The sequence below is a fragment of the Gadus morhua genome, chromosome 5, assembly GCF_902167405.1.
Source record: "Gadus morhua chromosome 5, gadMor3.0, whole genome shotgun sequence".
Classification (NCBI taxonomy): Eukaryota; Metazoa; Chordata; class Actinopteri; order Gadiformes; family Gadidae; genus Gadus; species Gadus morhua.
Window position 1 is genome coordinate 21,534,853 of NC_044052.1, and position 16,797 is coordinate 21,551,649.

At 53.1% G+C, this 16,797-nt stretch overlaps 1 protein-coding gene across 3 annotated transcripts in view; it reads right to left on the reverse strand.

Annotated features, from left to right (window-relative positions):
* The window catches only part of brf1a (BRF1 general transcription factor IIIB subunit a), a 58,690-nt gene that overhangs the window by 21,369 nt on the left and 20,524 nt on the right, over positions 1-16,797 (reverse strand). For all 3 annotated transcript variants that reach the window (XM_030356496.1, XM_030356495.1, XM_030356497.1), the window contains exons 7-14: positions 14,906-15,055; positions 13,078-13,171; positions 12,677-12,803; positions 11,813-11,852; positions 10,967-11,059; positions 10,423-10,731; positions 2,052-2,110; positions 239-320 (exon numbers count right to left, since the gene is read on the reverse strand). In XM_030356496.1, coding sequence (XP_030212356.1) covers positions 239-320; positions 2,052-2,110; positions 10,423-10,731; positions 10,967-11,059; positions 11,813-11,852; positions 12,677-12,803; positions 13,078-13,171; positions 14,906-15,055 — 954 coding nt within the window. The remainder of the gene's footprint in view (positions 1-238; positions 321-2,051; positions 2,111-10,422; positions 10,732-10,966; positions 11,060-11,812; positions 11,853-12,676; positions 12,804-13,077; positions 13,172-14,905; positions 15,056-16,797) is intronic.

The window sequence follows — 16,797 nt, forward strand, 5'->3', positions numbered from 1 at the left end:
TAGCGGTGGATGCTAGCATGCCAACGGCAGCTGGCGGTGGATGCTAGCATGCCAACAGCAGCTGGCGGTGGATGCTAGCATGCTAACAGCAGCTAGCGGTGGATGCTAGCATGCCAACAGCAGCTGGCGGTGGATGCTAGCATGCCAACAGCAACTAGTGGTGTATGCTAGCATGCATCGGCAGCTAGCAGTGGAGGCCGGAACGCTAACAGCCACTAGCGGGCGGAGGCTAGCGTACCTTTCTGTTCCTTCAGGTAGTCCGAGTTCTCGGCCATCCACACAGCCGTCTTGATCTTGATTTCATTGTCGTCGAGGAGATACTGGAGCCACACGGAGGGGGAAGGCATTAACACGGAGGATCACCGAGCGATCACAGCGGCACATTCACCTCGACGCACGTCGTTATACGCTGTCGGTTAACCACTCGGCATGTAGCAGCGACGGTGGACTCTACCTGTACGGGCAGGGGGTTAGTCTGGACATGATAGGCTAGTGGTTAGGCTGACTCCCGTGGTTAGTCTGACTCCCGACCCCACCAAGGGTTCCGGGTTTGATCCCCAAAGTCCGCACTGTCCACAGTGTAGCTGTAGGCCTCATAGAGCTCGATGTCCTTCGAGCTCCTTTAGCTACAGAGCGGCTCTGGGCAGCGTCTGCAGTACGAGTCGTCAGTAGCTCAGGAGGTGGAGCGGGTCGGCTGGACGCTAGTTCGATCCCCGGCTACTCCTAGCTGAGTGTTGATGCGTCCCTGAACGAGACGCCCTCACCTCGACTGCTCCTGAAGAGCCGGCTGTCGCCCTGCGAGGTCGACACCGCCGTCGGTGTGGGAAATGAAGGGGTTGCAAGCCGCTTTGGATAAAAGCGGCAGCAAAATCTCTTGAATGTAAACGTAAATTGATTCTCCGCTTGGGGAACACAAGCGCTTGTTCAGCGTCAGCTCGGTCCATCACGCCTCGTTCGGAGACGCCACCAACCGCCCAGAGCAGTCCTTTCCGGTACGTGGGGACGCACCGGGGACCAGACATGACGTCATCAGACCCCCATAAGGACCGGGGCGTTGAGCCCCCCACACAGACAGGGCGCTAGGGGTCTCTGGCTCCATTGTGCTCTGAACACCAGGAGCAGTTTGACTGGCGGGCTGGGCACGGGGGTCTCCCCGGGTCAGGACTCTCGACAGACTTAGTAGGAAAGCTCTCAACACTGGCTGAATGGGGGAGAGCGGGGCGACGGGGACAGGGGGGGGGGAGGGAGAGGGACGATAACCGAGGAAATAAGGGGCAGAGAGGGCAAGGGGAGGGAGTGGAGAGAGCGAGAGAGATAAAGACTGAGAATTAGGCAGAGCGAGAGAGAGAGTGAGAGAGGGAGAGACAGAGAGCGAGAGAAAGGGATAGAGGATTAGTAGAAGAGAGGTCCAACTGGGGGTTTACTCTAAAGCCATCAACCCCCCCCAACCCCGGTTAGTCATTCCTTCAGTGTGAATCCGTGAGACCTTCAATGCGTTGTGTTCACCCACTCACCTGCCCAACCCCAGTACTGTCAATAATGTAGCTTAAGTTCCCCTCAACCGGCACCAAGGTTCAGACTTATGTACTAGTTTCTCATTCTATTGTGTGCAGTGATTTGTTTCCCTCTAATTATCTTTTGTGCTGTACTTCCTGCTGTGACGCCTGAATTTCCTGTGTGGGATATTACTAAGAAACAATCTAACCTCATAACCATTCCTGCACAATGGTGGACCGCCTCCCCGCTGAAAGGCTGTAGGGGTGAGAGCCCTCCCTACCTACCTGCTCCTTAATGACATGCAGCTCAGAGTAATTCCCTGCGAGTCTCGGTGGATGACAGCGAATGCCCCCGGCATAATTAACAAATAACGATCCAACCGTTTTATTTCCTTCAGACCTCCATATGGAACGCCGGTGAAATAAAGCGGTTGGGATCGCTATTCGTGCGTTTGATGCTAATTATAAACCCAGTCGCGCAACGCTGTAGCTCCCGGGCGTGGGGGGGGGTGAGGCGGGGGGGGAGAAAAAGGGTGAGGCGTGACCGCTTCTTACCCGTTCAATCTCGCCGTCGTCGATCCCGCTCAGGTCCAGCTCCCCGCTTTCTCCGGCGTCTGTCAGGGAAGGCAGAGGAACGTCAGGAACACGCAGAACACAAAGCGCTAGGTGCCGCTAGGTGCCGCCATCTTGAAGTAGGGCGGCCATTTTGCCTTGCGCGCTGAAACGATGTGTATTTGAGGGTTAGGCAGGGGAAGAATAATCCAGGTGTTGCACTTCCAATCGGAAGATTCTGGGTCCAAACCCTGATGCACACCAGATCAAATTGTATAGATCCCAGATGGGAATGACAGGTGCCACAGCAGCAGAGTCATAGGACAGTGGAATTAAGTATGAAGGCCAAATCACTGACAGAACACACAGGATGTGTCGTCTCCATGCGAGTTTGACTGGTGAGTTGTGCCGTCCTCTCTGCTCCTTTAGGGACCACAATGGAAATAAGGCTATGGTCTTTTTTTTTGTGTTATCCTTTTGACCTGATGTACATTTGTATGCATACCTTTGTACATATGTCAATAAAGAATTGAAATCAATCAATCAATCCTTAATGAACTGGATAGCTTCGGACAAATGGAGAAACAAAACCTGCCAACAGACGGACATCGTCTCTAAAGCGTCCAGTGAGGTTCTGTGAATAACAGGTTTACAAACGGCAATGGTGAAAGCCCCCCCCCCCCCCCTCTCTTACCACACTTCCTGTACCACTTTAGAGACGGATTAATCAGTAAATAAAATGACTTCCGATAATACGCTAATAGGATTAGCTCCCATTAAGCCGCCCACACACACACACACACACACACACACACACACACACACACACACACACACACACACACACACACACACACACACACACACACACACACACACACACACACACACACACACACACAATTCAATTCACCTAACGCTGGCTAAAATGGGACTGGCTTTTATATTTTGCCTCACTGCCGAACTGAAAACGACAATTTGAGTGTTTTTTGCTGCCGGTCACAGGTCTAAGGAACAGAGACCACAAAGTGTTGCCTTTGTGTGAGAGAAAGGAGGGAGATGGAGGGAGTGATGGGAAGCTCAGGTGAACAAACGCCTCCGTCTGGGAACAACAGGAACCGATTATCTCTAATGGGACAGAGAGGAGGCCGGGACCAGAGGTGCATACACTAGCTTCAGGAGGAGGAGGAGGAGGAGGAGGAGGAGTGGGAGGAGGAAGGATAGATGCAAAGCCTAGTGGTGAGGGCGCCATAACCCCAGCCTGAACGCGACAGACCGAACAGAGCGGGGTGATGTGGGAACGGCCCTCCAGGAGTGTGAGGAGGCTACCAGTTCAGGAGTCAGGAGGGGAGAGCTCTTTGGGTCCCCCCCCCCCCCCCGCTCTGTTCTCTGTCCTCTGAGACGGCCAGGGCGTACCTCCACCCTGGCCGGCTCCTCCAGGAGCTCTGTGGTTTATAAATAGTTCCCGAGCACGACCTTAAACGAGCGCGCTTCCTGTGCTACCAGCGGAGGGAAACCGCCCCACTTCCTGTTGTACAGCCAGAGGAAATCCAGCGCTAATAGCTTTAGTATGCTAGCCTGGCTGCTGCTACTGACGAGGGGATGCCTTTAGACATAAAACATTTGAACCTTTCAAATAAATCTGGTGGGATGAGGGACTTTGGTCAGACAACGCTCACTCACTTTCCCTGCTGCAGTCTCCCCCACTCTCCCACACAGAGAGGAGAGGGGAGGGAGGGAGGGAGGGAGGGAGGGTTATTGCGCCTCATTGCTATGGAGATGCAGGCAGGTAGCTCCTCCCCCCCCACCCCCCCCCCCCTCCTCCCATCCTCCAACAGGCTGACCCCAGAATCACCCCTGCACCCCCACACGTAATGAGACGCTCCACCAGTCAGCAGACAAACTACAGCAACTATAAACACACACACACACACACACACACACACACACACACACACACACACACACACACACACACACACACACACACACACACACACACACACACACACACACACACACACACACACACACCTTTCTCTGGAAAGGAAAAAACAAGAAATATGTAATAATGGGAGGTTTCAGATTATGAAGGAGAGAGGCTCCCATTAACAGATTAGTACACAGCCAGAGGTAGACAGAGGTACGAGCAGAAGGAGGTAGAATGTGGCAGAATAAAGAGAGAAGGAGAGAGAGAGGCCGACGGAGGTAGAAGCAGGAGGAGGTAGAAAGTGGCAGAATAAAGAAAGAAGGAGAGAGAGGCCGACGTAGGTAGAGAGAGGTAGAAGCAGGAGGTAGAAAGTGGCAGAATAAAGAGAGAAGGAGAGAGAGAGGACGACGGAGGTAGAGAGAGGTAGAAGCAGGAGGTACAAAGTGGCAGAATAAAGAAAGAAGGAGAGAGAGAGGCCGACGGAGGTAGAGAGAGGTAGAAGCAGGAGGTAGAAAGTGGCAGAATAAAGAGAGAAGGAGAGAGAGAGGACGACGGAGGTAGAGAGAGGTAGAAGCAGGAGGAGGTAGAAAGTGGCAGAATAAAGAGAGAAGGAGAGAGAGAGGCCGACGGAGGTAGAGAGAGGTAGAAGCAGAAGGAGGTAGAATAAAGAGAGAGGCCAACGGAGGTAGAGAGAGGTAGAAGCAGGAGGAGGTAGAAAGTGGCAGAATAAAGAGAGAAGCAGAGAGAGAGGCTGACGGAGGTAGAGAGGTAGAATAAAGAGAGGCAGAATAAAGAGGGAAGGAGAGAGAGGCCGACGGAGGTAGAGAGAGGTAGAATAAAGAGAATGAATTCACTGATCTCAGTAATCCACGGGTTCACTCATGTGGGGCTTCCCAAGACGGAGGGAAGGAGGGGGAATGAGGGAACGAAGTAGAGAATTGCAATTAAGCTCTTTCTGCCTGATGTCCTCATACCACATGAAGGGGGGGGGTGTGCGTGACACGCGGTCTTCGTGACACCGCCTCACCGCGCTTCAAAGCCCTGCGTGTGCGTGCTTTTGTGTGTGTGTGCCGGGGATTTCCCCGTGACCCTACTCTGTAGTCCTACCTGATCCCCCCCCCCCCCCCCTCACCTGGACCGCCCGGGGTCTGGGGGACCTGCTTTGAACTTCCAGGTGAGGGGATTCCCGTGTGTGTGTGTGTGTGTGTCTCTGTCTCTGTGCGTGTGTCTCTGTGCGTGTCCTTTTGTGTGTGTCTTTTTTTGTGTGTGCGTGTGGGTCTGTGTGCGTGTCTGTGTGTCTCTGTGTGCAGTGCATGCGTCTCTCTCTGTGTCTGTGTGTGTCTCTCTCCCTGTGTCTGTGTGTGTGTCTCTCTCAGTGTCTGTGTGTGTGTCTCTCTCAGTGTCTGTGTGTGTGTCTCTCTCCCTGTGTCTGTGTGTGTCTCTCTCTCTGTGTGTGTGTCTCTCTCTCAGTGTCTGTGTGTGTCTCTCTCAGTGTCTGTGTGCGTCTCTCTCAATGTCTGTGTCTCTCTCCCTCTGTGTGTGTGTGTGTGTGTCTCTGTGTGTGTCTCTCTCAGTGTCTGTGTGTGTGTCTCTCTTTCAGTGTCTGTGTGTGTGTGTGTGCGTCTCTCTCTCTCCCTGTGTGTGTGTCTCTCTCTCCCTCTGTGTGTGAGTGTGTGCAGTGTAGTCCACCCTTTACGAGCCACAGATCAGAGGGGGGGGCAGCAGAGCTCTGGTAGTGCTGTGATGCTTGAGTTAGAGCCAGAGAGACCCCTCTACCAGCAGCGAGTGCTTCATACACACACTGATCTGAGGTCTGCTGGGCGGTGGACCACCTGGAGATGCCCCGGACCGCCTGGGCAAGCAGGGACGTTCTACCACTGCAGGGGGATACGTGTGTGTGTGTGTGTGTGTGTGTGTGTGTGTGTGTGTGTGTGTGTGTGTGTGTGTGTGTGTGTGTGTGTGTGTGTGTGTGTGTGTGTGTGTGTGTGTGTGTGTGTGTGTGTGTGTGTGTGTGTGTGTGTGTCCGACCTTGTGACCCTGGAGAAAGCTTGCCAGAGATTCCTCCTACACACACACACGCCTGCTGCATCCACCAACCAAACAGAAGGGTCACCCAAATACATACACACACACACACCTGCTGCCCATACCCAATACATTCACACACACATGCTCAGTCCACCCTTCATACACCACACACCCCATACAGACATTCACATACACACACTTACCAGCCACACACATAGCTTACACCAGCCAAAAATCCATTTAGACATGCACACACCAACCATACCCCACATTCACACACACATTACTGACCTATCCCTGGTAAGCACGGCCTCCAACGCCTACGTGCAGGCCGTGTGTGCAGGCCGTGTGTGTGTGTGTGTGTGTGTGTGTGTGTGTGTGTGTGTGTGTGTGTGTGTGTCCCAGAGCGATGGGATATACTCCCCGCTGTGTGGTGTATGTTAAATACGTCTCGCGTCTCCACAGTCAAACTAATTAGCTCAGAGCTGAATATTATTATCATCACAGAGCGAGAGACCGTCTCTTATCTGGCCTAGTTAGGACTTTTCTTTCTTTTTCTCCTTTTTTTTTTTTTCCTATATTTCTCAAAACCCGCTCGTTTCAAAATCCAACTAAAAGGGGAGACCGGTTGGCTGCTCCTTCTCCGAATGGTCCGGATCCCTCTCTAAGAGGCTTATCCCAGCCTGATGTTCACATTAATACCGTCACCGCGTTTAAACCCCACTGGAGCCAAGATGGCTGCCCTGGAATCCCTAGAATGCGGGTGGAGAGGAGAGCTTGGCGGTGAGCTCAATCTCATTCTTGTCATAAAATCAATATTACGTCCGCTAATGTACATTGCTGATCCACAACAAGTCCCCTTGTTTTTTTGTTCGGGAATCAGGGCCGTTTCTTGTTTGACTCTATCGGTTTAGAAATGTGGAACTGTGTGTGTTGAGTCTCCTAGTGTCCGGAATGTTCTGCCCAACTGCCCCTGGAATGTCCAGCCAACCGTCGCCGTCGCCACGGCAATGAATCAGCGTTCCGTGTCTGACGCACGGAACCCAACCGCCAAGGACCTCATTAGCATTGGGCCTAGCCTAGCGTAGCATAGCGTAGCCTAAGCAGCCAATGAATGCCAAGCCTTGTAATGAGCAAGGCTCCAATATTAATTCAGGGAATTCAAATGTGGGATTTTTGTTTAATTCATACGTTCAAACGCAGTGTTTTAATTTGACCCTCCGCATAATTAAAGAGGGGGAGGGAGGTTCAAGTGGGTTTATATAATGAGAAGCACGCAAGTGCTCTCAGGGGCTGGGCTAAGGGATTGCTAAAAGCTACGTCAGTTGTTTGGTGGGAAGAGGACATTTTAGTAATAGAGATTCATCTCCTTTTCTGGGTTCCCCCCCACCCCCCCACACACACACACACCTTCTTTACTCACTACCGGAAAATAAAGCAACTAAATCTTAAACCATAACCATACTGTCGGGAGCACGGCTCATGCCACTTGTGCTCTCCGTCAATCACCCCATCTGTTTTTCTGTTGGATAGCTCCCCTGTCTAGCTCACTCTGCCATCTGTCAGTCAAAATAAATGTACTTCTCCCCAGGGGGCGTGGCTCACCACAAAGGGCTATGAATAACAAGGCAGGGGGGCGTGGCCAAACCCTAGTCCCTCCAGATGCTGGTATATATACAGTATGACGGAGCTGTCAGATCCACTAACCAAACACACACCTGTTCTTCGTTAACCACGGTTCGGTCGCTCCCCAGACGGACAGACGGACGGTGACAGTAGAGTAACATCACAACACATTAATATTAATCATTGATAATATCACGTCTGTTGATATTAGCAGCAATATAGGTAGTTGTTAGTACTTCCTCTGTTTAACCCCCGTCCTGCCTCCGCGAGAAGGGACCCATCGATTTCCTCCGTTGCCACGGTGACGGAAAACAACAAGAGGCAGCGACCGGCGGGGAACATCGCGGTACGGAGGACGTGACGGAGCTATAGACACTGCCTTGCTCGCGGGCTGTGTACTCATGACGGTCGATAGCGTTTGGTCATTCATTAAATAGCTAGGCGACGGAAAAACACAGCCCAGCGTGTTTTTGTAGGAGTGTCAGTTCAACAGTGTGTGTGTGTGTGTGTCTATGTACGTGTGCGTGCGTGTGTGTCTGTGTTCGAGGGCACATGCGTGTGTGTGCGTGCCTGCGCATCCGTTAGTGTGTGTCTGCGAATGTCAGCGAGTTTGACAGCGCAAGCGTGTGTAGTTGTGTACGTGGGAGAGCGTGGATGTGTGCGTACGCGTGTGTGAGAGCGTGCGTGTGTGTGTAGGTGTGTGTACACGCGTGTGTGAGAGCGTGCGCGTGTGTGTAGGTGTTGCATTGAGGTGACGGTGGGCGGCGGGGCATCATTGATTGGACTAAGAGCTCCGTTAAAAACAGTGAGCAGCAATCAATGACTGCACTAATGGAGGAGAGAGAGGGGGATGGAGGGGGGGGGGGGGGGGAGAGAAGGGGGTGAGGAAGAGAGGATAATTCACCAGAACATTTAATATATTAATAATCCACAAATACGACAAAAGGGTGCGCTGAAAAGCGCCCTATAAAAACACACAATGAATTATTCAGATTGTTATTATAGAGGTGTTAATAAGTGAACTAGTGCATTACTTTTTAATGACTAGTTAGCGAGGCAGTGACTGCGTGACCTGTGGTCCTCCAAACGTTCCCCAGCCCCACGTTCTCCTCCTCCAGGATCTATCCATCCATCCATCCCATCTCCACGTTCTCCTCCTCCAGGATCTATCCATCCATCCATCCCATCTCCACGTTCTCCTCCTCCAGGATCTACCCATCAGACCGGTGGTTCTCCAAACATCTCCATCAACGCGTTCAGGACGCCCGGGATGAAACCAACTGATCTGCTCTCTTGTCCTCCCTGGCCTCCTCGTATTCCCCCCTTCTCTCCCTCTCCTTCTGGCTCTCCCTCGCTGAGACTCTGCCCTTCCTCCGTTCACTCCCTCCTTCTCTCTCCCTCCTCCTTATTCTCTCCCTTTCTTTCTGTCCTCCCTCCTCTCTCGCTCTCTCCTCCTCTCCTGGTCTTATTTCTCCAGGTACCGATAAGAGGCCTTTCTTCCTCTAGCACCCAAAATGGAAACTATCCAAGCATGCACACACACAAGCCCCATCACTCACACACACACACACACACACACCACAGATGAAAGACTGGGCCTTAATGACAAGGTAGCGGGTCACTTAATACTTCAAAGAGGAGAAAACCCCGCCCCACACACACACACACACACACACACACACACACACACACACACACACACACACACACACACACACACACACACACACACACACACACACACACACACACACACACACACACACACACACACAGGTTTACATAACAATGCACGTGCACTCGGATGAACACGAGCGTGACCAAACACTCGGTGGGTGAGGGCTGGGAGACTGAAGCCGTGATCAAGGGCTATTTAATTAAAGTGAGACGTTACATAAACCACAGGCAGCCTGTGAAGAACGCTCTGTTTACAACTGAGCAGATCTCCTCCTGAGGTTCTGAGCAGACCTCCTCCTGAGGTTCTGAGGAGACCTCCTCCTGAGGTTCTGAGCAGACCTCCTCCTGAGGTTCTGAGGAGACCTCCTCCTGAGGTTCTGAGGAGACCTCCTCCTGAGGTTCTGAGGAGACCTCCTCCTGAGGTTCTGAGGAGACCTCCCCCTGAGGTTCTGAGGAGACCTCCTCCTGAGGTTCTGAGCAGACCTCCTCCTGAGGATCTGAGGAGATCTCCTGAGGTTCTGAGGAGACCTCTTGAGGTTCTGAGCAGACCTCCTCCTGAGGTTCTGAGCAGACCTCCTCCTGAGGTTCTGAGGAGACCTCCTCCAGAGGTTCTGAGGAGACCTCCTCCTGAGGCTCTGAGGAGACCTCCTCCTGAGGTTCTGAGCAGACCTCCTCCTGAGGTTCTGAGGAGACCTCCTCCAGAGGTTCTGAGCAGACCTCCCCCTGAGGCTCTGAGGAGACCTCCTCCTGAGGCTCTGAGGAGACCTCCTGAGGTTCTGAGGAGACCTCCTGAGGTTCTGAGGAGACCTCTTGAGGTTCTGAGCAGACCTCCTCCTGAGGTCCTGAGGAGACCTCCCCCTGAGGTTCTGAGCAGACCTCCTCCTGAGGCTCTGAGGAGACCTCCTGAGGTTCTGACGAGACCTCTTGAGGTTCTGAGCAGACCTCCTCCTGAGGTTCTGAGGAGACCTCCCCCTGAGGTTCTGAGCTGACCTCCTCCTGAGGTTCTGAGCTGACCTCCTCCTGAGGTTCCGAGCAGACCTCCTCCTGAGGTTCTGAGGAGACCTCCTCCTGAGGCTCTGCGCTCTGAGGTCCTCTGCGCTCTGAGGTTCTCACCGTTCTCCTTCTCCTCGTCGACGGCCGTCCTGATGGAGTCCTGGAGCCCCAGGCTGGCGGCGGTGGGCATGGGCCCCAGGATGGACTCCAGCGAGGGGCCTCGGCGCCCTCCCCCCGCTCCCTCCGTCTCCTCCTCGTCATCATCCTCACCGCCTCCTCCTCCTCCTCCTCCTCCTCCCTTCTTCAGATCGGCCAGGGAGAGCTCGCTCAGCTCCTTCCCAAAGTGCTTGGCCACGGCCATCAGCTCCTCGTCCACCTCCTCGTCCACCTCCTCGCCTTCGATCACCTCCGGCGCCGAGTCCGACTCGTCTTGGGGACGGGGAGCACAGAGAGCCGCTCAACACGCCGCTCACAACGGCCGGACGTGGATTCAGTCCAATCAGGGGTGAGCAGCGCGGTTAGTACCGCCCCCGCCCCCGTGTGTGTGTGTGTGTGTGTGTGTGTGTGTGTGTGTGTGTGTGTGTGTGTGTGTGTGTGTGTGTGTGTGTGTGTGTGTGTGTGTGTGTGTGTGTGTGTGTGTGTGTTTGTGTGTGCGCGCGCGTACCGTGTCCGGTGTAGGCAGCGTACACGCCCTTGAGCTTGGGTCTGCAGCTCTCCAGCTCCGTCTCGATCTCGTCGTGGTAGCTCTGGATCTCGCCTGCAGAAGCAGGTACAGTGGTCAGGTTAGAACAGGGAGTCATAAGGGTCGACTGGTATGGCCAGGTGAGATGCACTCGTAGGTGTGGACCAGTTTCTACAGGTGTGGACCAGTTTCTACAGGTGTGGACCAGTTTCTACAGGTGTGGACCAGTTTCTACAGGTGTGGACCAGTTTCTAAAGGTGTTGACCTGTAGAAACAGGTCTTGACCTGTAGAAACAGGTGTCGACATATTACTACAGGTCTTGACCTGTAGAAACAGGTGTCGACATGTTTCTACCGGTGTTAACATGTTTCTATATGTTTCTACGGGTGTTGATGCACAGGTATGCCTCTAGCCGACAACAGCTCAAAAGAACGTCCCCCTGTTTCCAGAAGCCTAATGAAAGGGAGGTTTGCTAGCAAGCCGACAGAATCACATCACACCCACTCAACTCACTTAAAGCCGATAAACATTTCTACATTTACATTCTCCAATGCTCAGCGACTGCAGCTGAACTAAACCGCAGAACCGAGAAATTCTACAAAAGTTAGCCTTGCTTCTCTCCGCAGCCCCCAGGTTCAGAGATAACAGAGGCCGTCTCGACTCCAAGCCAAGGTCAGACAGCGCTCCGTCTCTTCTGGGAAGGACACCGTTGCCAAGCGTCTGGTCTTTTGTTCGCCTTATCAGGGCGTGGGCCCGAGGAAAGCTCGAGGCCTCCTCGCTCGACGGAGCCGACTTCAAACGAAACCGGAGAGGGCTTCACAGCTCACCTTCCACGTCCACCATCTTCTTCTCCAGCTCCATCTCTAGCTGCAGGGGCAGAACGAGGAGAACAAGGAGGAGGAGATTCGGTTACAGCGGAACGAGGTGCTGTGTGTGTGTGTGTGTGTGTGTAGGGGGCTGGGCTGGGGGGCTGATACCGGGGTCAGATATCACAGACCCAGCGGGGTTCTTCAACAGTCACCCGGTGAGTACCCGGGTCTGTTGATGACTCAGCAGACATTCAATATGAGACATGACCGTGGGGGGGGGGGGGGGGGGGGGGAGGGGGGCATTCCCTACAGCCCCGCGAGTCACAGACATGTCACGGTTTCCTGTCACAACGTCTGAGCTCAGAACTCTTCTCAGGGAGTCTGCATTCCCTGGAGCCGAAGCCCAGGAAGACGCTTTGGTTCTGCGTTCAGATCCAACGGCAGGGCCTATAGAAGAGAGGGAGTCTCCGCCGGCTGTTCACTGATTACCAGAACCCACATGCGTGTTTGAGGAGGCACATGTGGAAACGTTCCGGTGGTTCTTTCCCATGATGCATCAGGACATCGTTAGACGAATGTGTTCCATTAAAGTTCTGAAGTTTTTGATGAAGTATAACCGTTGTGTGGGATAGTTGTAAGTGTGCTTGGACGCCTCAGTCTCGCCTGGGAGTGGCCTTGGAACAAAGTGTTTCTGCTTTAATGAGTCACTAAGAGGGACTGACTGACTGAGTGAGTGCCTGAGTGAGTGAGTGAGTGAGTGAGTGAGTGAGTGAGTGAGTGAGTGAGTGAGTGAGTGAGTGAGTGAGTGAGTGAGAGAGAGTGTTTGTTTCAGGGTCTGCTGTGTTAGGGTACGGGGTGAGAGGTCACGGTGAGAGCTCCTACCTCTGCCATTTTGTTCTTGGTCTTCCCGGCGGTGAAGGAGGGGGGGTCACACTCCGTGGCCAGGTCCACCTTCATGAACTCCTCCACCGTCAGGTGGCTGGTGGGCGTGGCCTCAAACTCTGTCAACCTGCCGACCAATCCCAGCCAAGATACAAGACGTTAGTTGTAATTGCGAAAATAAAATAAGGGTTTTAAAACATCCCTGATAAGTTCAAAACCAAAACACCATCGATAAGAAATAATTTGATAATAATAAAACTTTACGGAAAAGTGAACACCTTATTGACCACATCAAATAAAACTTTATTGAAAAGATAAAAAAATGTTATTGACCAGACGGAACAGTTCATGGATCCCAGGGAGGTGGGCCCAGAAGGTTGTGGGGGGGGGGGTCTGCTCACCGTTTCCTCAGTGTGGCCTCACACACCTTCACCACCGCGATGATCTCCTTGATGGTGCGGCGGAAATCGTGCATGCGAGCGGCGACCAGCAGAGCTGCGGACGCAGAACATCAGAACGCCAGAACATTACTGTACAACGTCAGAGCATCAGAACGTCAGAACATTAGAACATTACGGAACAACGTCAGAACATAAGAACGTCAGATCATTACGTCACAACGCCAGAACATAACATTAGAACATTACATTACGTCAGATCATAAGAACGTCAGAACATTATGTTACAATGTCAGAACATCAGAACGCCAGAACATTACTGTACAACGTCAGAGCATCAGAACGCCAGAACATTAGAACATTACGGAACAACGTCAGAACATAAGAACGTCAGATCATTACGTTACAATGTCAGAACATAACATTAGAACATTACATTACGTCAGAACATAAGAACGTCAGAACATTACGTTACAACGCCAGAACATAACATTACATTACGTCAGAACATAAGAACGTCAGAACATTATGTTGCAACGTCAGAACCCGATTAGCCTTAGGAACCCCTGCCCGATCATTGCACCATTAGGTCTGTGCTCCCTTAGCAGACGCCTTTACCCTAGCCCCTTAGAGTGAGTCCTAGATACATGTCCCCAGGTAGAGGGAGGTGAGGGCTCATCTTGCCCGGGGATGCCTCAGGGTAGACTGGACCTCTGGGGATCGAACCCAGGAAGACGTCCATTAACCAGTAGCCCCTCCCACAGGCAGCGAACCTATCAATAGCCTGGGGAGGGGGGGGGGGAGGGGGGGGGGGGGGGGGGGGGCACGCCCGGTCCGCGTGTTCCACCAGCGATCGCGGGACACTGGAGGACCGGTGTTCCTCATTGTTATTGTTACGCAACGAGCTGCAGCGGGGCCCTGGAGGAGCGCGGTTACATAAGGGTGATTAGTGCACCATCCCTCCAGAGGCTTCTCCACCCGCCTCCTCCTCCTAGCCTCCGACTCCTCCTAAACCCACAGCCGCCGCCGCCGCCGCGCTGAACTAGTTCACTCAATGCCCGGGCTCCTCTCCTCGCTGTGATCTGATCAAGCTCTTTGCGCGCGTTTCAAAAGAGACAGCGAGACGTCCCGGAACTCTGAAAACAAAAGGCGGAGCGGAGACGTCTGTTCTCCAAACTCTCAAGATAAACATCCCGTCTCTCCCCGGGCATCGCCGCGTCTAACTAACCAACCCTCCCTCACATCTCTCCCCGTCTCCTTTAATGATTCATGAGCATCGGCCATCAATTATTCAGCCCCAGCGGCGGAGGATGACGCGAACACGGACGCAGTTTCACTGAGCGGACGGGGGCGTGCACGAACCAGGGGCGTGCACGAACCAGGGGCGTGCACTAACCAGGGGCGTGCACGAACCAGGGGCGTGCACGAACCAGGGGCGTGCACGAACCAGGGGCGTGCACGAACCAGGGGCGTGCACGAACCAGGGAGAGTGTACGGCCGGGAGCATGCACTAACCAGGGCCGTGCACTAACCAGGGGTGTGCACGAACGGGGCGTACACGACCAGGATTGGCACGTCCAGGAGCGGGCACAACCAGAAGCGCGCACCATCGGGAGCGTGCACGACCAGTGGAGTGCACGTCTTGGTGTCGTCATGGTATCGTCATGGTAGCGTCGCCATAGTGACGTCACAGTGATGTCACACTGATGTCACGTTTCGTCAAAACGATGTCATGTTGGCATCATGGTGATATTGAGATGGCGTGATGTCACCGTGATGTCACGGCGAGGTCACGGCGAGGTCACGGGGAGGTCACGGGGAGGTCACCCACCTGCCCCACAGAGGCCAGAGGGCCTCCGTCCCGTGTGCATCCAGTCCCTCTTCATCCTCTGGAGGAGGCGCAGCGCCGTCATCGACACGTCCCGGTTCTTCTCCCCGAACTCCAGCAGCTGGGCGAAGCGCGGGATGTACAGACACGGGTCTACACAACAACAACAACAACAACAACAACAGGTCAACACACTGGGCAACACCAGGCCACGGTCTGGAGGAGGCAAACAGATCGATAAACAACGGCGCATGCACAAGAATACAAATCACAACAACAGCTGAACAACAGACGCACACAGATAAGAGACAACACAGAGGTAAACAAAAACACCACAGGTAAGAGAACAACACAGAGGTAAACAACAACACCACAGGTAAGAGAACAACACAGAGGTAAACAACAACACCACAGGTAAGACACAACACAGAGGTAAACAACAACACCACAGGTAAGACACAACACAGAGGTAAACAGCAACACCACAGGTAAGACACAACACAGAGGTAAACAGCAACACCACAGGTAAGACACAACACAGAGGTAAACAACAACACCACAGGTAAGACACAACACAGAGGTAAACAACAAGACCACAGGTAAGGGACAACACAGAGGTAAACAACAACACCACAGGTAAGACACAACACAGAGGTAAACAACAACACCACAGGTAAGACACAACACAGAGGTAAACAGCAACACCACAGGTAAGAAACAACACAGAGGTAAACAGCAACACCACAGGTAAGACACAACACAGAGGTAAACAACAACACCACAGGTAAGACACAACACAGAGGTAAACAACAACACCACAGGTAAGGGACAACACAGAGGTAAACAACAACACCACAGGTAAGGGACAACACAGAGGTAAACAACAACATCACAGGTAAGACACAACACAGAGGTAAACAACAACACCACAGGTAAGGGACAACACAGCGGAGCTCCCGGTGAGTCCTAGGAGTCTGGAACCAGCGCTAAACGTTGGTTTAACCAGCGGCTCTGCGGCGCCGTTACTGTGCGCTACGCTGGGATTACATCACGAGGCGGGGAGGCAGGCTAGCCTAGTGGTGACGGCGTTTGTCCCACAGCCAAACGGGTGTGGGTTTGATTCCCAGTGTCTACCCTGCAGGCATCAGCCACCCCTTGGATAAAGGCATCTGCCAAGTGACTAAATGTTTAATTATTAAAAGGCAGCTCTCGGTTGGTCGGACGAGGAGTGAGTCTACCCCCTCATTGGCTGAGCAGTCTCCCTCACACGACCATCATGTGACCTCCGAACCCTAGACCTGAGGGTCTTCTGAGAACGGGCCTAAGTAGAACCTGGGCCCTGGTTATGGAACCCAAGCCACCATGAATCCCGGACCTCAGCCAGTCCTGGTCTTGTGACCAGACCAGGCCTTGAGCCGTTGGCTCACAGGAGAACCAGACTCCTAACACTCTCTTTTTGGTGGAACTGTTCTCCTGCTGACCGCCGCAGAACCAAGAAGGAGCAGAAGTCTTATTTTAACCATGAGCTAAACGCTGCATCCCATTCGGGGCTTTCTCTCCTGACAAAACTTTTTTTTTTTTTTTTTTTTTTTTAGATCTTCAGCAAATCCAAGCAATAAAGTTTAACAACGTATCAAAACCTCCAGGACATAATAACTGCTCTACCATCGTAGCGCTTTACAGGGGGGAGGAGGGGAGGGGGGAGAGAGGAGAGGAGAGGGGAAGAGAGAGGAGAGGAGGGGAGGAGCAGAGGGAGGAGAGGAGAGGGGAGGAGGAGAGGAGAGGAGAGGAGTAGAGAGGAGAGGAGAGGAGAGGAGAGGAGAGGAGAGGAGAGGAGTAGAGAGGAGAGGAGTAGAGAGGAGAGGAGTAGAGAGGAGAGGGGAGGGGAGAGAGGA